Source organism: Pipistrellus kuhlii, unplaced genomic scaffold, assembly GCF_014108245.1.
Source record: "Pipistrellus kuhlii isolate mPipKuh1 unplaced genomic scaffold, mPipKuh1.p scaffold_m20_p_16, whole genome shotgun sequence".
NCBI classification, from domain to species: Eukaryota; Metazoa; Chordata; class Mammalia; order Chiroptera; family Vespertilionidae; genus Pipistrellus; species Pipistrellus kuhlii.
The window spans coordinates 25,920,160-25,944,316 of NW_023425471.1; the positions used below are offsets into that span (position 1 = coordinate 25,920,160).

Sequence of the window (24,157 nt, forward strand, 5' to 3'; positions counted from 1 at the left end):
ACACATCACATCAGATTGGTAAATGGTGTGTGTGTGTTTTCCAAGCAGAGGTGTAGAGTTTATTCAACATTGAAAGAATTGTATGCAGATTTCAAGTTGGTTTTATGTCATATATATTGCATATGACATGCTGGATATTATACATAAAACATCCAGAAAAGGAAAGCACTTCATGATAACCTGGAATATTGGCAAGAACATTTAGGATCTAAGCATAGGTTAGTGTTTAAGAGTGTGGTGTCTGGCCTGAATTTCAGCTTCACTACTGTGGGATTTTGTGTCTTGGTTTCCTCATGTGGAAAATGTAGATAATAATAGTGTGTGCTAGTATACCTCAAAGGGTATGAGGATTCCATGCAATAGTCCTGATACAGATTAGTATAGATAGTGCTGGGCATACAGCCAACTCTCAAGAAATGTAAGTTGTTGCTACTATTTTGCTACTGTGTCAAGAAAAGAGGATGTATCCAAAAGCATTGTGGGCATCAAGTCCAAATAGTGCCTCTCACTTTCAGGTCAATGTTATTCAATTGTTGCAAAACTCTAGTAAAGGTGGAGAGGATCAACTGACTCAGACTGCCTTAGCAACAGGCCCCCAAAGAATGCGAATTGCCACAGCCAATCAGAACGCGAGCTGCGGAGGCGGTAGCCAATGGAGGGCGGAGAGGGGAAGAGGGAGGGCCCGCCAATTTTCCTGCCTAAGCCTCGGCCCAACAAAATGGCGGCGGCGGCGGCGTCGCTTTGTTTCCGCGGATTCTGTAGCGGTGGCAGCGGGAGCGGCCTTTGAGCTGAGGGAAGGTTCCAGCACCCGCTATTAGCGACGGCCGAATCCGGTGATTTCTGTCGTAGCCCGGCGCTGGCGAGCGCGGAGCGACGCCCTACGGCAGCCGAAGCCCACAAGGCTTTGAAGTGAAAACATGACTGCTGAGCCCATGAGGTAAAACCCAACCCGGTCTCACGGGTCCTAGCGATCGTGGCCTGCGAGCACCCTGAGTCTGGGAAATCCTTGACTTGGTGGCTCAAACCGGTCTTGCTTAGCCGAAAGAGGCATCGTTTTCTCTTTAGGTGAGAAGGGTTTGGGGGTTTGGCGGTAGGTTCCAGCTCCGGGTGGGGGTGGCGGCGGTGGCGGCGGGGTGGGGGTGCGGGGTGGGGGTGGGGGGAGCGGCCTGGAATGTCGGGCGCATGCTTTAACGTTTTCCGAACCGGTGAGGCTCAGTCGGCCTCCTCTTGTTTATGTGATGCCTGAGCATCGAGACGCCGCCGGAGTCGGAGGCAGTTGTCGCTGTCCCCGTCATTCTTTCTGATCGTTGGGCCTAGAAACTGCGTTGGGGGAGAAGCTGGTGGGAGGGTAAGAAGAGGGGGGCGGGAGGGTGGGAAGAAGGTGGGGTGAGAGGGTGGGAAGAGGGGGAGGGGCATGCGTGCTTGAGGATGTGAGATCCTGGGACGACTTAGTGGCCTGAAGACGGCTGGAGACCGGAAGTAGCCAGGCCTTGCAGATTTTTTCCCCCAGCCCTTGGGGACAAGTCCCTTTCTGGGGGTGAATGGGTGGATCTTGCCGCCGAGTATTTACATCCCTTTTCTGCTTCAGATCCTGAAGGGTATCCTTGGACTTGCCTCTAGGCAAGGGGAAATTAACATGAGGTTTGGCTTCCAAAGGGCATACTTTTTTGCGAAGTCCAGCTTTTGTGGTTGGGAAGGCAGATCGCGGATGTTTTCCCACTTTCTAAGCAAATTTTGAGCAAAAGTAATTAGACCCTATTTTTGTTTCTTTATTCAGTGAGGGACCGGGAGCAGGTAAACGTGGATTGATGGGAAGTAAGATTTATTGCAAGTGAGCTCTCCCTAGCAGGCTGCCTCGTACCAATTAAGCACGTTTATTCGATTGAAGCCTCCCCCCCCCTTTGTGCTTCTGATTTGCCTCGCGATGGATAAAAATATGGGTTAATATGAAATGTATACCACTTTTACATAGGTGGCTGGCTTGCTTCTCAAGCAGTTTGACATTTGACATTTCATCCCTTGTGAATCAATATATATATATTTTTTTTACCAGAGATGTATTTTTTTTTTAAACTCAACCTTTCCTTTTTGAAATATCTTTTCTACTGATTTCAGAGAGGAAGAGAGAGGGAGAGAGATAGAAACATCAATAATGAGTGGTTGAAGGCTGCCTCCTGCATGCCTACCACTGGGATTCTAGCCCACAACCCAGGCCTGCCCCCTGACCGGTGAGAATCCAACGGTGACCTCGTGGTTCATGGGTGATGCTCAACCACTGAGCCGCACTGGCCAGCCAACTGAGATGTATTCTTAGCGACTAGTGGCAAACTAAAGGAAATAACAGGGAGCATGGATCAGAATTGCATTCGTGGTTGGCGAAATGTGCCTTTGAGTAACGACTAGGATATTATGTGTTTAAAGATAGGCTCTTTAGCTACTATGTAGATTTTGAGAATGAACCTGTGATACTTGTGTCTATTTTTTCCTGCATTAGCCATGAGTTGATACATGATTTCCTTCCCTTGAGGAAAAAAATACACTTCAGTTCTTAGATTGTAGATCCCTAGTTGTGAAAAGATTGTGGCTTTGGTTTCTAAATTTGTGCTTAGTATTGGCTCAAGGATAGTAAACCTTTATATATGGGGAATTGGACACGTAGAGGTACATACCCCATACAACTTGTTGGTTGGTTATTAACAGGTGCTCATGTTCATCAGGAGGGCTGTATCTCAAAAAGTTGGCATTTAAAACTGTGGTGTTTTCTGAATTTGGATTTCTCCTTTTCTTTAGAGTGAACAAATTAACCATGTGTACACTTCCTGAATAGAATTATTCATTTTATGCCAGGCTTGATTCTCCTTATGGTTCTTGAATTTTTGTAGATTCTGGTGGTAAGAGTAAGAACTATACCTTTACCTGTATAATCTTTAATTTTTAATTTATTTTGTTATTGTTTTTTTGTTAACCCTCACCTTAGGATATTTTCCCCCATTTATTTTTAAAGAGAGTGGAAGGGAGGATAAAGCCACACACAGAGAGAAACTTCATTTTTTTAAATATATTTTTTTCGCCGAGACTGGTTTGGTTCAATGGATAGAGCGTCGGCTTGGGGACTGAAGGGTCCTGGGTTCGATTCCAGTCAAGGGCATGTACCTTGCTTGCGGGCATATCCCCAGTGAGGGGTGTGCAGGAGGCAGCTGATCGATGACTCACTCTCATCGATGTTTCTAACTCTCTGTCTCTCTCCCTTCCTCTTTGTACAAAATCAATAAAATATATTTAAAAATATTTTTTTTCATTATTGATTAAGGTATTATATTTGTGTCCCTATCCCCCCATTTTCCCCCATTGCTCCCCCTTCCATGCCCTCAAACCCCCCCCCCCCCAGTGTCTGTGTTCACTGGTTATGCTTATATGCATGCATACAAGTCCTTTGGTTGATCTCTCCCTCTTACCTTCCCTATCTTCCCTCTTGAGCATCTGATGGATGCTTCTTTGTCTCTGGATTTGTTTTTTGTTCATTATAATCCACAGATGAGTGAAATCATGTGATATTTATCTTTCTTTCAGTGGCTTATTTCGCTTAGCATAATGCTATCCAGCTCCATCCATCCATGCTGTTGCAAACGGTAGAAGATCCTTTTTACAGCATCTAGTAACTTCAGTGTGAGAGAGAGACATTGATTAATTGCCTCCCCATATGCCCCAACTGGGGCAGGGATGGAGCTTGCAACTGAGGTACATGCCCTTGACTGGAATTGAATCAGTGACCCTTCAGTCCTGGACTGATGCTCTTACCGCTGAGCTAAACCAGCTAAGGCTACCTGTGTAATCTTGATTAATTCTTGAAACAATCCTATGGGGTAGGTACTTGGTATTTCTCATTTTGCAGATGAGGAGGAAACTGAGGCATAAGTTCTTTGAGATCAAAGAAAATCAAAGAAACTTGACCAAAGTTAATACAGCTTGTAATTAGTAATTTAACCCAGTCTGGGAATTGAACCCAGTCTTGACTCCAGAGCTTATGTTCTTTTTTTTTTTTTTTTTTTTTTTTAATATATTTTATTGATTTTTCACGGAGGGGAAGAGAGAGAGATAGAGAGTTAGAAACATCGATGAGAGAGAATCATCGACCAACTGCCTCTTGCACACCCCTATTGGGGATGTGCCCGCAACCAAGGTACATGCCCTTGATGGGAATCGAACCCGGGACCTTTCAGTCTACAGACCAACGCTCTATCCACTGAGCCAAACCGGTGCTGGCCAGAGCTTATGTTCTTAACCATAAGGCATTAATGATTCTTTGAGCTGCCAGATCCAATATGATTATGACCACTTTAATTTAGCCCAAGTATTAGAAGAAATTCATGTTAGCTACTGTTGTGGTCATTTGTTGCAACTTTGAGTTTTAGCTGTTACAATGTTTTGCCTCCAAGTCCGGATGAGATAGTGGGATAATGGAAACAATTCCAGCGGCCCGGGTCGCCCTGCGGTCAGGGAGACAGGGACTGCCGCCCTGGCGTGCGGGCCCGCCTCGGCCGCCGCCCAGCCCAGCCTGGCCCCGGCCCCACTGTCCCCGCGGGGCCCCGCAATGGCGGCGCAGGAGGACCCGGCACAGGTTTGGCCCGGCCTGCTGACTGAAGGGTTCCAGGTTTGATTCCGGTCAAGGGCCTGGACCTTGGTTGCGGGTACATCCCCAGTGGGGGGTGTGCAGGAGGCAGCTGATCGATGTTTCTGACTGGCTATCCCTCTTCCTTCCTCTCTGTAAAAATAATCAATAAAATATATATGTTTTTAAATTGGCATGCAGAAAAATGAGATGATCAATAAATCAAATTAAAAAAAGAAAAAAAAGAAAAGAACCATATATATAGTAATCAATGTAGAGAAATCCTCTAAAGAAAAGGAGAAATCCAAATTCTCGGGCCGAAGTGTCAATTCATCACAAGCCATAATTAGTTGAAGGATGTTGAATCCACAATACCAAATCACTTTTGATTCTTTTCTAATGTGAGACATAATATGAGCAATTAATGCATTACCATTAGTTTTGTTACATAGTAGTTCCAGATTTTTTCTTTGCCAGATATTCTCTTGAGCACTTTATAAGGTCTCATTTTTACTTGTGTTTATATAAAAAAGAAATTTTCTAGGATAGTGTAGTGAAAAAATAGTGAAAAGGCAAGAGGGAAGAAAAGAAACTGATGACCTGGCAAAATCATACATTGAAAAGTCAGTTATTTAAAAGTGATCCTGTTTATGTGAATATCAGTCTTTCTTAAATTTTATTGCCGGGGTAGGGAGAAAAGTAGTGATGATAAGTTTCTTTATTCATTGCATGCATATCTTTTTTGCCTTAAAACTTATATGATTAGGATATAAGTGATTTGTTGCTAATATATTAGGTCTAGTAATAATTAATGTCGTTTTCTAATACTTTTTTAAATCGAATTTATTTAAACAATACAACAAAATTTAATCAATAATATAGTTGCCGTTGTTTTCTACTACTTGTGCCCAACGCTCAGGAAGCATTTTAATCCCTCTGTTGTAAAATTCTTGTGATTTTGATGCAAAAAATTTGGTCAATGCATTTTTGAGGCATTCTTCATTATTAAATTTTTTTCCAAGAAGAAAGTTTTGCAAAGAACGAAACAAATGGTAATCGGAAGGGGCAATATCAGGAGAATATGCAGGTTGAGGGAGAACTTCCCATTCCAACTGGCGCAGTTTTTCAGCAGTGATTCTTGCAGTATGCGGTCGTGCGTTATCGTGGTGAAGAATTACGCCCTTCCGATTAATCAGCGCGGGTTCTTTTTCTCTTAAAGCTTGGGCTAACCTTTCCAATTGGGCACTATACACTGCACTTGTAATGGTTTGGTTAGATGGTAAAAGTTCATAATGAAGAATTCCTTTAAAATTCCACCAAACACACAACATCACTTTTTTCGCATGCAAGTCAGGTTTTGGCGTGGGCTGCGGAGCCTCATTTTTGTCCAACCATTGAGGCCGCCTTTTCAAATTAACATACAGCACCCATTCTTCATCTCCGGTAACAATTTGCTCTAAAAACGGCAAACGGTTTTGACGAGAGAGGAGCGAACTGCAAATTGTGACTCTTTGATTACGGTTGTTGTCGGTCAACTCATGAGAAACCCATTTTCCAAACTTTTGGACTTTGCCAAGTGCACGCAATTGATTGGAAATTGTTTTTGTGAACAATTTAAAGTTGTCGCAAGCTCTTGTTGGGTAATTTGAGGATTTTGCACCAAAAGAGCTTGAAGAGCTTCTTGATCAAAATTGGACACACGGCCTTGACCACTCTTGTCATCTAACGAAAAATTTCCCTCGCGAAATTTCTCAAACCAACGCTGGCATTTTCTGGCGCTAACTGCATCTTGACCAAGAGCACTACAGATGTTTTTGCAGCCTCACTTGCTTTTCTTCCTAATTGGAACTCGTAAAGCATGCAGTGCCGAATATGCTCTTCATCCGCCATCTTCTTAGCCCTAGTTTTGCAACAAAAACCAAACCAAACACAATCTTTTTCAAGCAAAACTTGTTAATTGCACTTCACACGTTCTGTAGATACCACGTGTTTGAAGGTTATGTCAATACAAGTCAACGCCAAGCAAGATTTTAAACGAATGTTTAAAAACGACATTAATTATTACTAGACCCGATAATCTGTTATAATATCATGTACACATATTTGTTCAAACACTTATTGGAAAAGAAAAAAATTTTCCTGGGAAGTTTGTTAATAATTATTGTGGTTCTGGACATGCTCTATTTGGAAGAATACTATACCCAGTTGTATTAGATTTATGCTCTTTTATGATTGGAGATACTTCTGAAAATACCTATATTAATTCTTGCCAATTGTGATTTTTGCCCCGGGAAAAGATTCTGTGAATTTTGCCCTGTAGCCACTATTTCTTTTCTTTTTTTATGTGACGTTTTAAATTTAGGTCTTATACTAATTTGAGGTAGTAATTCTTTTTTTTATTTATTTATTGAGAGCAAAATAGAAACATCAAAGAGAGAGAAACATCAATGAACTGCTTCCTGAACGGCCCCCACTGGAGATCAATTCCTGTAATGTGGGCATGTGCCCTGACCAAGAATCAAACTTGAAACTTCTTGGTGATGGGACAATGCCCAACCTAATGAGCCACAGTGGCCTGGCTGAGGTACTAATTCTTTATCTTTACGTTACAGATGAGGAAACTGAGACTTAGGGAGGTTAAGTAATACGTTCCAGGGCTCCCATTGAATGAGCAACACACTGATTTTGGACCCCATGTCTCTGTGACTCCAGGCTTCTGCTTGGTACCCATGGCTGTGTGGCTTCTCTTGATTTCACAACACCCTCTGTCCAGTTTGGGAGCTAATGCTGTGCAGGTATTTGAGTTGACATTGGAGAGAACTTTTGCTGATGTGATTAGCCCAGAATCTGTTGGATGAGCACCATTATTTTCTTCCTTTTTTAAAAAATTTAAAATATCTTTATTGTTCAGATTATTACAATTGTTCCTCTCCCCCCCCCCCCCCATTGCTCCCCTCCACCAGGTTCCTACCCCACCCTCTGCCCTTACCCCCGCCCCTCTGTCCTCATCCATAGGTGTAGGGTTTTTGTCCAGTCTCTTCCTGTAACCCCACTCCCCTTTTCCCCTAAGAATTGTCAGTCCACTCCCTTTCTATGCTCCTGATTCTATTATATTCACCAGTTAATACTTTGTCAGATTTTTTATTCACTTGGTTTTTAGATTTACTTATTGATAGATACGTATTTGTTGTTCATAATTTTTATCTTTATCTTTCTTCTTCTTCCTCTTTTTAAAGAATGCCTTTCAGCATTTCATATAGTTCTGGTTTGGTGGTGATGAACTCCTTTAGCTTTTTCTGATCTGTGAAGCTTTTTAACTGACCTTCAATTCTGAATGATAGCTTTGCTGGGTAGAGTAATCTTGGTTGTAGGTTCTTGGCTATTCATCACTTTGAATATTTCCTGCCACTCTTGGCTGTCCAGCATAGTTTCTGTTGAGAAATCAGCTGACAATCGTATGGGTGCTCCCTTGTAGGTAACTTTTTTCTCTTGCTGGTTTTAATATTCTCTCTTTGTTTTTTGCTCATGGCATTTTAATTACGATGTGTCTTACTGTGGTCCTCTTTGAATTTCTTTTGTTTGGGGTTTTGTGCACTTTCTAGACTTCTAAGTCTGTTTCTTTCACCAGGTGGGGGAAGTTTTCTGTCACTATTTCTTCCAATATTCTTTTGGTATCTTGCTCTCTCTCTCTTCTTCTGGCACCCCGATAATTCTGATGTTGGTATGTTTGAAGTTGTCCCAGAGGCTTCTTACACTATCTTCAACTTTTTGGAATCTTTTTTTCTTTTTGTTCTTCTGGTTGGGTGTTTTTTGCTTCTTTGTATTTCAAATCTTTGACATGATTCTTGCAATCCTCTAGTCTGCTATTGGGTCTCTGTACAATATTTTTTATTTCAGTCAGTGTATGCTTAATTTCTAGTTAGTCCTTTTCATATCCTCGAGGGTCTCGTTAAATTTATTGGCCTTTTCTAGGAAATTCTTGAAAAACCTTATAACTGTAGTTTTGAACTCTATATCCAGTTGTTTACTTGACTCCATTTATTTCATTTGTGACCTGCTTCTTTGTCTCTGTATTTTGGCTGCTTCCCTGAGTTGATGGAGTGGCTTTGTGTTCTACCATAGGTGTCCTAGCAGGGCCCAGTGTCTCAGCCTCCCCAGTTACCTGAGGTGCACACTCTTGGTGTTCCCCTTTGTGGGCTGTGTATGCAGTCTTTTTTTTTTTTTTAAAATATATTTTATTGATTTTTTACAGAGAGGAAGAGAGAGAGAATAGAGAGTTAGAAACATCGATGAGAGAGTCATCGATCAGCTGCCTCTTGCACGCCCCCTACTGGGGATGTGCCTGTAACCAAGGTACATGCCCTTGACCTGAATCGAACCCAGGACTCTTCAGTCCTAAGGCTGACGCTCTGTCCACTGAGTCAAACTGGTCTCGGTTATGTATGCAGTCTTGTTGTAGTTAAGCCTTGATTGCTGTTAGTATCACTGGGGGGAGTTGACCTCCAGGCCAATTGACTGTGAGGATCAGCTATGTCTCCACTGGGAGAGCTTCTGTGCTCAGCTTCGATGGGGCGGAGTCTCAGGGCTGAGCAGACAGCCTTGGTTTCCCATCAGCCCCGACCTACAAGGCCTTGTGTCTCAGTGTCCCGTGGCAATGACTGCATGCACCTCTTAGACAAGGTTGCCCTGAGTTTCGCCCACTGCCAGACAATTTAGTCTCTCCCTGAATGAGTCTGGGTACCCAAAGTCTCACCCAGAACTGGGTTTCAGTGCATTTGGGAGGTTTTGTTTTCTTCCCAAATGAGAAAGCTAGCCACATACTTGCTGCCCGCCCTCTCTGAGCATCCACAAGTAAGCTAGCCACGTATTCAGGCACCAGCCCTTCCCCCGCGTGTGGGTCTCCACACCTGTTCTCCACAGCTCCTCTGGGTCTCAGTGTCTTTTTACCTTTCCTTCTAGTTGTAGAATTTCCACTCAGCCAGCTTTCCAGCAGACAATGTCCGCTGTCTTCCAGTTGCAGTTTTGAAATTGTTGTGCAAGGCAGCAGTATAAGTGTTTACCTATGCCATCACCTTGCATCTTGGTTTTTCCCCTGTGCACCATTATTTTCTGATGCTATCTCTGAGACTTTGTCTTTCAGTTTTGGCTTGAAGTAGCTATTGTTATCTGTAGTTCAGCTTTCATGTTAAATATTGCATTCAGTATTTGTTTAAATATTTGTATGACAGTGGTGTGTGTGTATATATATATATATATATATATATATATATATATATATAATTTTTTTTTCTCTATGCTCAATTATTTGGGGAATGCTTTATTCGTTGATTAAATACATGAGTATCAACTAGGGGTCAGGCACTGTGCAAAGGTTGACAAGGTGGAACCTTCTGTGAGTCTTCTGCCAGCCTCGTCTCAACCCCTCTCCCTACACCACCTGCCTTAGTGCAATACTCCCATCCCTAATGTGGTCTGGGAAAGGAAGGGAACCAATTAGAGTTTAGGAGGGTTAATTATTTGCATTTAAAAAGGCACTTCCCTGGTGTGGAAGATTCACTTAGGTTTTTTTTTTTTTTACTAACTGCAGCTCAGCCCTAGCCAGCCACTAAAGAAGTTTACGTCCCTGGAATAGTAGATGCTTTTTAAGATCACCACCTTGCCTGCTTTTAGGTTGAGTGGTTTTTAAGTGGAGTGTTCCTTTAGGTAAATAATCACCAAAGGGAACTAAGGTGGATTTTGCTCTTCACAAAATTCATGCCTCCTTAATTAAGGCATTCTTCATTTAGCAAGGGAGTTAGTAAGTAAATAAGCAGCCACAAAGCAGTGCTAAAATGGAGGTAATATTGGTTGTGCTAGGGAACAGAAATGAAAGAAAGCCTAATTTGGAGGCTATCTAGGAAAAGTTTTTTTTAGTATGTTTTATTGATTTTTTACAGAGAGGAAGGGAGAGAGATAGAGAGCTAGAAACGTCTATGAGAGAGAAACATCGACCAGCTGCCTCCTACACACCCCCTACCGGGGATGTGCCCGCAACCAAGGACCGGAATCGAACCAGGACCTTTTAGTCTGCAGACCGACGCTCTACCACTGAGCCAAACCGGTTTCAGCTAGGAAAAGTTTTGTACCGGAGATGGTATCTGTATTGGGTCTTAAAGATGAGTTAGCAGTGAAGGGTTGGCTATGAAAAAGGGCAGTCCAGTCAGAGGGATTTAATATGGCTAATGATTAGTTTTATTTTCCACATGGCAGAGGAACTAAGCCATATACATAAATAGTTTTGCTGCAGGATATAAAATGATAAATGTTGCATTGGATAAAAACTTAAGTTGCTGTGGGAGTTCAGGGTAGAAAGACATTTCTGAAAGGCTCCATGGAAGGTTTTATATATAGAGAGCGCATTTGAATCTGGCCCTTGGAGGGTGGGTATAGTTTTGACTGGATGGAGGAGGATTCCATAGGTGAGGTATAACACCTTGACTAAAGGAATGTTTTAAATATGAGTGTTTTTTATTTGGGAAAAGGTTAACTTCAATTTTTTAACTCAACTTGTGGACAAATGTTGTATGACCATTGTGCAATTAGCATGGTTTCCTTTCTTCTAGTTTTATTGAGATGTAATTGACATCTAATGTTGTGTAGTTTAAGGCAGTGTTTTTCAACCGCTGTTCCGCGGCACACTAGTGTGCCGCAAGATGTTGCCTGGTGTGCCGTAGGTGCAGACAAGACAAGAATTTTATAATTTTTCACTATTTTGTTTACTTAATATTTCATAATAAAGTAATTATAAAATACTTTCTTTGTGTTTATTTGATTCCTATTCAAGAGAATTACTTTATATATAGTCAATATAGGCACAGAGTTAAATTTTTTAACATTTTCTAATGGTGGTGTGCCTCGTGATTTTTTTCATGAAACAAGTGTGCCTTTGTCCAAAAAAGGTTGAAAAACACTGGTTTAAGGTGTACAATGTGATGATTTGATATATGTATATATTTAAAAATGACTCACAATAAGATTAGTTAACACAGAATTACCTTTTTTGCTGCTGTGGTGAGAATATTTAAGATGTACTTTATAGAAACTTTCAAGAGTATATTATGGTATTAACTATAGTCACCATGCTGTACATTAAATATCCAGAACTTATTTATGTTATATTGCAGTTTCTGGGTTAACATTTTTTTTTTTTTTTAATTCTCACCTGAGGATATTTTTTCCATTTATTTTTTTTTTGAGAGAGATTAAAAGGGAGTCGGGGGGGGGAGGGGAGAGAGAGAGAGAGAGAGAGAGAGAGAGAGAGAGAGAGAGAGAGAGAGAGAGAGAGAAAGATCCATGTAAAAGAGCCACGTCTATTAGTTGCTTCCTGCATGGTCTAACTGGAGCCAAGGATCGAACTGGCAACTGAGGTATGTGCCCTCTACTGGGAATTGAACCCACAACCCTGTGGTTCTTAGGCTGATGCTCTAACCACTTAGCAACCTGCCAGGACTCTGGGCTAACTTTTGTGGCTTGATGATCTTTTAAAAGCCACATGTACCTTGTGAGTGAGCCTGATGATTCTAGTTCAGCACTGTCAAAAGTATTACCTACTTTTCTTAAAGATTGTGTAGAATTTAATGCACAGATCTTAAATGATTATGATTTTAAATCTATCTGTAGTTGTCTTTATTTTGGTCTTCTGAAGTGGTCTGTTGACTTTTGTGTGGTATTTGATGTATACAATCCAAAGTCAAAACTAATTTATTTTCAAGTAATATTGCATTTGCTATTTTGCTTAAAATATATTTTTTTAATTTAATAAATTTTATTGTTCAGATTATTACAATTGTTTCTCTTTTTCCCCCCATAGCTCCCCTCCACCCGGTTCCCACCCCCCCATCTGCCGCGCCCCACCCCCCACTGTCCTCATCCATAGGTGTAAGATTTTTGTCCCAGTCTCTTCCCGCATCCCCTACACCCTCTCCTCCTCCCCCCTCTCCCCTGAGAATTGTCAGTCCACTCCCTTTATATGCCTGATTATATTATATTTACCAGTTTATTTTGTTCGTCAGATTTTTTATTAACTTGATTTTTAGATTCACTTGTTGATAGGTATGTATTTGATGTTCATAATTTTTATATTTACCTTTTTCTTCTTCCTCTTCTTCTTTTTTTTTTCTTCCTCTTCTTAAAGAATACCTTTCAGCATTTCATATAATACTGGTTTGATGGTGATAAACTCCTTTAGCTTTTTTTTGTCTGTGAAGCTCTTTATCCGACCTTCAATTTTGAATGATAACTTTGCTGGGTAGAGTAATCTTGGTTGTAGGTTCTTGCTATTCATCACTTCGAATATTTCTTGCCAATCTTGTCTGTCCTGCATAGTTTCTGTTGAGAAATCAACTGATAATCGTATGGGTGCTCCCTTGTAGGTAACTTTTTTCTCTTGCTGGTTTTAATATTCTCTCTTTGTCTTTTGCTCTTGGCATTTTATTATTATTATTATTATTATTAATTTTATTTTTTAAATTAAATTATTATCTGTGTACATATTTTGACATTGCCCCTCCCCCTCTCATACATACCCTCCCTCCCCAGAGTTTTGTGTCCATTGGTTGTACTTATATGCATGCATAATATACAAATCCTTTGGTTGATCTCTTATCTCCCCCAGTTATCCCTACCCTCCCTGCTGTAATTTGACAGTCTGCTTGTTGCTTTACTGTCTTTATATTTGTCTTTTGGTCTTGCACATCTTAATATCCATAAATGAATGACGTCATGTGGTATTTCTCTTTCATTGACTGGCTTATTTCACTCAGCATGATGTTCTCTAATTCTATCCAGGTTGCTGCAAATGATGAGAATTCCTTCTTTTTATGGCAGCATAGTATTCCATTGTGTAGATGTACCATGGTTTTTGGATCCAATCATCTGCTGACCGGCACCTAGGCTGTTTCCAAATTCTAGCTATTGTAGATTGTGCTGCTATGAACATAGGGGTGCATATATCCTTTCTGATTGGTGTTTCTAGTTTCTTGGGATATATTCCTAGGAGTTCCCACTCCTAAATGGGAGTTCCATTTTCAGTTTTTTGAGGAAACTCCATACTGTCCTCCACAGTGGTTGCACCAGTCTGCATTCCCACCAGCAGTGCATGAGGGTTCCTTTTTCTCCGCAACCTTGCCGACACTTGTCGTTTGTTGATTTGTTGATGTTGGCTATTCTGACAGGTGTGAGATGGTACCGCATTGTTGTTTTGATTTGCATCTCTCGGATAATTAGTGACTTTGAGCATGTTTTCATGTGCCTCTTGGCCTTCCTTCTGTCTTCTTTTGAAAATATTCTATTTAGGTCCATTGCCCATTTTTTAATTGGATCGTTCATTTTCCTTTTATTTAGTTGTATAAGCTGTCTATAGATGTTGGAGATTAAACCTTTATCAGTGATAACATTTGCAAATATGTTCTCCCATACAGTGGGCTTTCTTGTTGTTTTGTTGATGGTTTCTTTTGCTGTAAAAAAGCTTTTTTATTTATTTATTTATTTATTTATTTATTTATTTATTTATTTTTTACATATTTTAATGATTTTTCCCCCCCTTCCTCCCTCCCCCATATCCCCTCCCTCCCCATAGTTTTATGTCCATTGGTTGTACTTATATGCATGTATACAAGTCCTTCGGTTGATCTATTATCTCCCCCAGATCCTCCTCCCCTCCCCGCTGTAATTTGACAATCTGCTTGTTGCTTTACTGTCTCTATATCTATCTTTTGGTTCATCAGTTTATAATGCTCTTTATTATCCACAAATGAGTGAGGTCATGTGGTGTTTCTCTTTCATTGATTGGCTTATTTCACTCAGCATGATGTTCTCCAATTCCATCCAGGTTGCTGCAAATGATGAGAATTCCTTCTTCTTTATGGCAGCATAGTATTCCATTGTGTAGATGTACCATAGTTTTTGGATCCAATCATCTGCTGATGGGCACCTAGGCTGTTTCCAAATTCTGGCTATTGTAGATTGTGCTGCTATGAACATAGGGGTGCATATATCCTTTCTGATTGGTGTTTCTAGTTTCTTGGGATATATTCCTAGGAGTGGGATTACTGGGTCAAATGGGAGTTCCATTTTCAGTTTTTTGAGGAAACTCCACACTGTTCTCCACAGTGGTTGCACCAGTCTGCATTCCCACCAGCAGTGCACGAGGGTTCCTTTTTCTCCGCAACCTCGCCAACACTTGTCGTTTGTCGATTTGTTGATGTTGGCCATTCTGACAGGTGTGAGATGGTACCGCATTGTTGTTTTGATTTGCATCTCTCGGATAATTAGTGACTTTGAGCATGTTTTCATGTGCCTTTTGGCCTTCCTTCTGTCTTCTTTTGAAAATATTCTATTTAGGTCCCTTGCCCATTTCTTAATTGGATCATTCATCTTCCTTTTATTTAGTTGTATCAGCTGTCTGTAGATGTTAGAGATTAAACCTTTATCAGTGGTGTTATTTGCAAATATGTTCTCCCACACCGTGGGCTTTCTTGTTGTTTTGTTGATGGTTTCTTTTGCTGTAAAAAAGCAAAAAGCTTTTTATTTTGATGTAGTCCCATTTGTTTATTTTCTCTTTAGCTTCCATTGCCCTAGGGGCAGTATCAGTGAAGAAGTTCTTTTGGCATATGTCTGAGATTTTGCTGCCTGTGGATGCCTCTAGTATTTTTATGGTTTCCTGTCTTATGTTTAAGTCCTGTATCCATTTTGAGTTTATTTTTGTGTATGGTGTAAGTTGGTAATATAGTTTCATTATTTTGCATGTATCTGTCCAATTTTCTCAACACCATTTATTGAAGAGACTGTCTTGATTCCATTGTATATTTGTGCCCCCTTTGTCAAATATTAATTGAGCATAGTGATTTGGGTTGATATCTGGGTTCTCGATTCTATTCCATTGATCTATATGTCTGTTCTTTTGCCAGTACCAGGCTGTTTTGATAACAGTGGCTTTGTAATACAGCTTGAAATCTGGTATTGAGATCCCTCCTACTTTACTCTTCTTTCTCAAGATTGCTGTGGCTATTCGGGGTCTTTTATTGTTCCAAATGAACTTTTGGAGAGTTCTTTCTAGGTTGGTGAAATATGCCGTTGGTATGCTCTTGGCATTTTACGAGACCAGTGCTCTAACCCCTGAGCTACGGAGCCTTTGCTCTTGGCATTTTAATTACGATGTGTCTTACTGTGTTCCTCTTTGAATTCCTTTTGTTTGGGGTTTTGTGCATTTTCTGGACTTGTAAGTCTATTTCTTTCACCAGGTGGGAGAAGTTTTCTGTCACTATTTCTTCCAATATTCTTTTGGTATCTTGCTCTCTCTCTCTTCTTCTGGCACCCCCATAATTCTGATGTTGATATGTGTGAAGTTGTCCCAGAGGCTTCTTAGACTATCTTCAACTTTTTGGATTCTTTTTTTCTTTTTGTTCTTCTGGTTGGGTGTTTTTTGCTTCTATGTATTTCAAATCTTTGACTTGATTCTTGCAATCCTCTTGTCTGCTATTAGATCTCTGTATAATATTTTTTATTTCAATCACTGTATGCTTAATTTCTAGTTGATCCTTTTTCATATCCTCGAGGGTGTGGCTAAATTTATCAGCCTTTTCAATAAAATTCTTATAAAACTGTATAACCATGGTTTTGAGAGAAAAGAGAGTGAGAGAAAGATCTATGTGAGAGATATACATTAATCCGTTGCCTCCTGTACATATCCCCACTGGTAATCTAACCTGAAATCTTTAATGAAAGGGAGGACACGCCAATATGCTGAACCATCTGGTCAGGGCTGGGGAATTTTTTTTTTAATTTTAATTTTAAAATATATATATTTATTGACTTCAGAGAGGAAGGAAGAGGGAGAGAGAGATAGAAACATCCACAATGAGAGAATCATGGATCAGCTGCCTCATGCAAGTCCCCCACTGGGGATCAAGCCCACAACCCAGGCATGTGCCTTTGACTGGAAATCGAACCTTGGACCTTTATTTTATTTATTTATTTTTAAACCTTGGACCTTTAAGTTCGCAGGCTCTATCCACTGAGCCAATCTGGTTAGGGCAGGGCTGGAGGATGTTTCTGATTATCTACTAAAGAGGTTGAATTAGTTACAAACTTTTAAAAAAAGGAGTTTTAGTTACTTTACCATTGTTATTTATATTTTTATTTTGTAATATAGCTCCAAGTTACACTTGTAGTATCCTTTCACTTCAGGCTGGTGGACTTCCTTTAGCATTTATTGAAGGGCAGGTATACTAGCAGAAAATTCCCTCAGCTTTTTTTTTTTTTTTTTTTTTTTTTTTTTTTTTTTTTTTTACACATTTCTTCCTTATCCAAGGATACATTTGCTACATATAGAACTGTTGATTAACAATTTCCCCCCCTAGCACTTTAAATATGTTATGTCTCTGGTCTCGAAGGTGTTCAGCTGTTAATTTAAGGAGGACCCTTTGTACTTGTTACTTCTGTTGGTTACAAAAACTTCTTTGGCTTTTGATAGTTTACTTATAATTTGACTAAGTGTGGATCTCTATCCTACTGAGAGTTTGTTGAGTTTCTTAGATATAAAGATTTATGTATTTTATGAAATTTGGGAAGTTGTAGGTTACAGTTTTTTCAAATATTTTTTCTGTTCCTTTTTCTCTATCCTTTTGGAACTGTCATTATGTGTGTGTTGGTATGCTTGATAGTGTCTGTTCTGATGTTTTATTTGTTTTTCTTCATTATTTTTTCTTTCTGCTTATACTGTTTAATCTCAATGGGCCTATCTTTAGTTCACTGACTATTTCTATCTGTTCAGATTTTCTGTTGAAACTCTTTAGTGAATTTTAAATTTCTGTTATTGTCCTTTCCTATTCCAAAATTTTATTTAATTTCTTTCTATAATTTCTTTACCTGGATAGTCTTACCTTGATAAGACATCCTGGTTTCCTTTAATTCTTTGTCCATGATTTCCTTATCACTTTTATTTTATTTTATTTTTAAAGTATATTTTATTCAGTCTTTACAGAGAGGAAGAGAGATGGATAGAGAGTTAGAAACATCGATGATAGAGAAAGATCGATTGGCTGCCTCTTGCACATCTTCTACTGAGGATGTACATGCCCTTGACCGGAATCGAACTTGGGACCTTTCAGTCCACTGAGCCAAACCGGTTTCGGCCCCTTATTACTTTTAGTGTATTTAAAATAGTTGATTTAAAAATCTTGTCTCCTAATTCCAATGTCTGGGCTTCTTTGTGGACAGTTCTCTTAATTTCCTTTTTTTTCCTAGTGAATGGGCTATGCTCTGTTGTTTCTTTGTATGTGTGTAACTTTTTTTTTGAAATGGACATTTTAAATATAGTCATATACTGCATAATGGCATTTTGGCTAGATGGACTGCATATCCATATATGATGGTGGTCCCATAAGACCAGCCCCCAAGGAAAGTGACAGTAAATGTTTCAGCAGAAGCTTTAAAAATTTTTTTTAAAGTTGATTTCAGAGAGGAAGGGAGAGGGAGAGAGAGATAGAAATATTAATGAGCCAGCATTTGCCCACCATCCAGAACTGAAATATTGTTGACATGTACACATGAGGAACTGTTTGACATTGAAATTGGGTCTCAGAAGAACTGGAGGCTCAGAAAGAAGCTCACTACAGACTGATTCATATATCTTTCAGCATAAAGATTATTGCTTGTTTCATTTTTGATTTTTATAAGTATATTTCCAGTAGGACATCTTACTCATCTAAGGGAAATGGTGAACAACATAGACTGATGAACAAGAACAGACCCAGAGATAAGGAGCCATGGGTCAGACTGTTGGACCTCAAAGAGAGGGTGGGAATAAAAGGGAGAGATCAAAGTACTTATGTGCACACATATGAGCCTAACCAGTGGTCAAGGACAATAGGGGGGTGGGGGCATGAGTGGGGGGGTGGGGGATTGGAATGGGGGGTTGAGGACAAATATGTGATACCTTTATCAATAAAGAAATTAATAAATAAATGATGACCAATTTAAAAAAAACCAAACATAATGACAAGAGAGAATCATTGATCAGCTGTCTCCTTCACTCCCCCTACTGGGGATTGAGCCTGCAACCTGAGCATATGCCCTTGTCAGAAATCGAACCTGAGATTCTTCTATCCACTGAGCCAAACCAGCTAGGGCTTACTCCTTGTCCCGGCCCTTGTGAGTTGGGGAGGGTGTAGCATGCAGGAGGCAACCAGTCGATGTGTTTCTCTCACAATGTTTCTCTCTGTCTTTCCCTCTCTCTTCCACTCTCTCTAAAAAATCAGTGGAAAAATATCCTCGGGAATGGATTAACAAAACAAAACAAAAAGAATAAGGTCCATGTTCTTTTGGCATCTGCATGTTGTGCCAGGAATGGGGGCCACTGTCTTTGTGGTTGCTACCTAAACCAGGGAGTGGGGCATGGTAGGTGCATAGGTTTAAACATTACAGTGCTCTCCTATCAAAGTTGAGCAGCTTTTTCTCTTAAGTGTTTCCCTGATAGTTGTAAGTTTTGCTTAGATTTTAGAGTTTCAAAAAGTTGATTCTGACCATTTTTTTATCAGCGTAAATTGTTGCCTTAATGTAGGGATGGTATTTTGGAGTTACTACCTGCTTCACCATTGTGTATGATGTCATTCCTGGTGTGTTTGTTTTAATCCCCATGCCAGTGCCACATTTTTGTAATAACTATAGCTTTTTAAAAAATATATATTTTGTTGATTTTTTACAGAGAGGAGGAGAGAGGGATAGAGAGCCAGAAACATCGATGAGAAAGAATCATCCATTAGCTGCCTCCTGCACAACCCCTACTGGGGATGTGCCCACAACCAAGGTACATGCCCTTGACCGGAATCGAACCTGGGACCTTTCAGTCCAGTCCGCAGGCCGACACTATCCACTGAGCCAAACCGGCCTTGGCATAACTATAGCTTTTTATGAAGTCTTCATATCTGCTAGGGCATGAATGCTTATGTTGTTCTTTGTACTGTCTTGGCTATTCTTTATCTTGTACTGTTCCATATTTTATATACCTTTTTATGTTATTAAATTCTTTGATAAATGTTTTATTCTATTTTGATAAACCTTTAAAGGCCTAATGTGAACCAAGCATTGATTTGGATCAAAGTTTGTTAACTTTGCATTACATAGACATTTGGTCAGATAATTTTTTGTTGTGGGAGGCTGTTTATGCATTGTATCACAGGCTTCTACACAATAGGTGCCAGTAGCAACTTTCCCTCAGTTGTGACAACCAAAAATGTTTAAGTACATTATTAGATGGTCCCTGTGGGGGTGGTACAGTTCTCCCATTTGAGAACTATTAATCTATATTATAGGGATTCACATATTATTAATACTGAGAAAGTGGAGGAATAAATGGTGAAATGCCTTGTGATGGGGTCAAGTATAGTTAGAGAGATACCAGACAAGAAATATGGAAGAACAGCAAAAAATTGCCTTGGTGAATTGGTGGCAAGTATTCTCTAAAAGAGAGAGATGGTGTTTTTGAGTTGGGTCTTAACCAAGTGGGTAGAGTTGTTTAGGAGGGGAATGTTTTAGATCACACATGTCAAACACAAGGCCCGCGGGCCAAATCCGGCCCGCCAGGCCTTGCAATGTGGCCCGCACTGCGCTGTCATCACTGCACTCCGCTGCGTTCCATCACAATGACGCACGGTGACATAGGAGGCTTGTGATCTCGACGGCCTCCCCGCCGCTGTACTTGCTATCTATTACGCATGCGCATAGATAACAAGTCACACGAGATTCAGGAGGCTTGACCTATAGTCCGGCATCTGATGTGGTTGTGCGGGTGGCAGAGCAGAGGAGAGAGTGAGTGTGCGGGCATAAAAAATACACAGCAGAAGCTGCCAGTTCCTGGCATAAAGTGCAGGCATAAAAATCGCAACAGAATCTGCTATCTGTACCCAGCCAGGCATTTATTGATTGACTTTTTTTTTCTCCACTCCATCTGCCAAATCAAGCTATCCCTGTGCAGTTTTCAACTTTTTCCTTCTAACGCAGATTTCCAATAAACTACATCTTTTACTGCCAATATTGACCCCAAAATGTCCAGGAAAAGAAAAGTTGACGGTGAAGGCAGACAATTTAATGACAAATGGGAAAATGAATACATGTTTGTGCTTAGAGAGGGCAAACCAGTGTGTATATTGTGTTATGAGACAGTGTCGGTGATGAAAGAGTACAATATACGTCGTCATTTTGACACCAAACATAATGTTAAGTATGGCAAATATACTTTGGAAGAAAAGCATAAAATTGTTAAAGAACTAAAAGGCAATCACAGCAGCAAATGTTTACAAAGGCTACAGCGAAAAATGATGCTGCAGTGAAAGCAAGCTTTATAGTGGCTGAAGAAATTGCCCGTACTTCAAGGTGTTTTTCAGAGGGTGCCTTTTTGAAGCAATGCATGCTAAAAGTGTGTGAGCAAGTATGCCCAGACCAGATACAGAGTTTTCAAAATGTCAGTTTGTCAAGAAACACCATTGCAGATAGAGTTCAAGAACTCTCAGGAAATCTATCACCACAGCTGGCCGAATAGGCATGCAGTTATCTCGCTTTTTCACTTGCTATCGATGAAAGCACAGACAACACTGATACAGCGCAGCTGTCCATCTTTATACGTGCTACGAAGACCGACCTCTCTGTCACTGAGGAACTTTTGGATGTAGCTGCCATGCATGGGACGACGACTGGTAGAGATATATTTGAGGCTGTGGAGAAATCTATAAATAATTTTAAATTACCCTGGGAAAAGTTGGTGGGGCTAACTACCGATGGCGCACCTTCAATGTGCGGAGAAAAGAAAGGCTTGGTTGGACTAATGAAGGAAAGAATGCAAAAAAGTCACTGCCACACACCCTTGATTACTTATCATTGCATTATCCACCAAGAGGCTATGTGTGGAAAAGTTCTGGACATGAATGACATAATGACCACAGTCATTAAAACTATTAACTTTATACGGGCACGTGGCCTGAATCATCGCCAGTTCCAGCAGTTTTTACAGGAGGTGGGTGCAGAGCATGGAGACGTGCCATACCACACAGAAGTAAGATGGCTGAACAAGAGCGCAGTCCTCAAAAGATTTTTTGAGCTCAGAGAACAAATTGCTCTTTTCATGGAAAGTAAAAGAAAGCCCTTGCCTGAACTGTCGGATCCCGCCTGGCTATGTGATTTTGCTATGATGTGTGACATATGCGAGCATCTCGCCCAACTGAATCTGAAGCTGCAGGGACGCAAACAAGTCATCACGAAGATGTCTGACATGATCACAGCATTCCAGCGTAAACTTCAACTATGGAAGTCCCAACTGGAACAGGACAATCTTGCCCACTTTCCCGTTTGTTTGAGTATCTCAACCACTATTTCTGGTACTTTTCCTTGCAGTCGGCTGGCTACCAAAGTTAGCCGTTTACTAAGTGAATTTGAGCGGCGCTTCTCTGACTTTAGAACACAGCACTCAGGCTTTGACATCTTTGCCAATCCTTTTACAGTTGATGTCAACAATGTGCCCCATCACCTTCAGATGGAGATAATCGAGCTTCAGTCTGACAGTGGCCTGAAATCAAGGTTTCAGGATGTTGAAATTGAGGACTTCTACCCTCTACTGCCCCCTGACTCAATGCCAGAGCTCCGACTTCATGCTGCCCGTATTCTATCCATGTTCGGGAGCTCCTATCTTTGTGAACAGATGTTTTCAATAATGAATCTGAACAAAAACAAGCACAGATCATGCATTACCGATGACAACCTCCATGCTGTTTTGCGGGTTGCTACAGCCCAAGAAATAAAACCGAACATTGACTCATTGATCCGGGGAAAACGGTGTCAGACATCTAGCCAGAAAACAAAACAATGAGCATTTTAGGTACATTCCAATTACTGTTTTGCTTGATACCAATATTACTGTTTTGCTTGATAGCATGTGAGTTGGTTAACAGCACTGTTAAGGAAAAGATTGTTCCACTCATTTTAAATTCACATTTCTGGTTAACATTGTCAGTTTATGACTGTTCAGTAAACCATTCGGCCCGCGATTTAGGCTGGATTTTAGATTTTGGCCCCTTCTCTGATTGAGTTCGACACCCCTGTTTTAGATGGTGGAAAGGGGAAGTCTAGATACTTGGTAAAATAGGCCCTTATGTGTTTTGAGAATACCAAGACATTACGTGTGATTTGAGAGGATATGAGTTGAACAAAAGGAAGATAGTTGAAATCATATTTGAAAAGGCTACTTATGCTATGCTGTTTAATTTTTTTGCCTTTTAATTATAGAAAACTAAGAAATATTTTAAAAGTCTTTGGAGTGATATGATCAACTTTTTCTAAAGAGCAATAATGACATAGTAAAATGATAAAGAAATGAACATCCAATTTAAGAAGATAAATCTAGATTATAAAGTAGGAAAATAAAAAGGGGGATGGAGATTTATAGGAAACTAAAACTAGAGATTACTCTGACATCATTCTGTAGACTTTTTTCATCTATATTTGTCAAAATTCTTATATATTATAAACACCAATAATGATTCTTGATATTTCACAGCAGGAGTGAAGTGGCAGATATACAAAGTTTTTAATTTTTTCAAGCAAAATTATCAAAGATATATTTTAAACTGGCATTTGCTTTCTTGGATTGGACATGTTGTCAGATTAACTGAAATTAGACTAAATAGTTCTGTGAACTGAGAAAAAGAAGGTATTTGAATAAGAGTTTAAATGCTACGGATTTTTTGTAATTTTAATTTTGATATTCATATTTATGGAAGAATTGCAGGATTGGAAAAAACCTACTCACCTTTTATCCAGAGTCACCATTGTTAATATTTTGTCCCCAATATTTTATCATTTCCATTTTCTTGTTATACTCATTTTTGCTCCTGAACCATCTGAGAGTAAGTTGTAGAAATCATGCTTCCTTTCCCATAAAAGCTTCATCTATTTTCTAAGGACAAAGTTATTCTTTTGCACAATTACAAGATAAGTATCAAATAAAAATTAATTAAATTATCAAATTATCAAATTAAAAATTAATCCAAAACCCATATTCAAATTTTCAAATTGCCTTAATAATGCCCTTTGATTTGGAAGTTCTGCATCTCATTGTCTTTCCTGACCTTGATATCTTTGAAGAGAGCCAGTCAATTATTTTTTGAATGTCCTTTGCATGATGCCTCCTTCTGATTAGATTAAGGCAGTGGTCAGCAAACTCATTAGTCAACAGAGCCAAATATCAATAGTATAACAATTGAAATTTCTTTTAAGAGCCAAATTTTTTAAACTTAAACTTCTAACACCACTTCTTCAAAATAGACTCATCCAGGCCATGGTATTTTGTGGAAGAGCCACACTCAATGGGCCAAAAGCCGCATGTGGCTTGTGAGCCGCAGTTTGCTGACCACGGATTAAGGTTATGGATTTTTGGCAGGAATAAAACAGAAGTGATGCTGCATTTTTTTTAAATTAAAAGTTTATTGTTGAAAGTATTACATATGTCCCCTTTTATCTCTA

The 24,157-nt window shown here is 39.9% G+C and overlaps 1 protein-coding gene across 9 annotated transcripts in view; it reads left to right on the top strand.

Moving 5' to 3' along the window:
- The first annotated feature begins 691 nt into the window (after positions 1–691).
- Positions 692–24,157, top strand: part of ATRX (ATRX chromatin remodeler) — a 236,322-nt gene continuing 212,856 nt past the window's right edge. For 8 of the 9 annotated variants that reach the window (XM_036439867.2, XM_036439869.2, XM_036439876.2 and 5 more), the window contains exon 1: positions 692–937. In XM_036439867.2, coding sequence (XP_036295760.1) covers positions 918–937 — 20 coding nt within the window. In that variant the 5' untranslated portion in view covers positions 692–917. The other variant, XM_036439871.2, reaches the window with a different exon arrangement.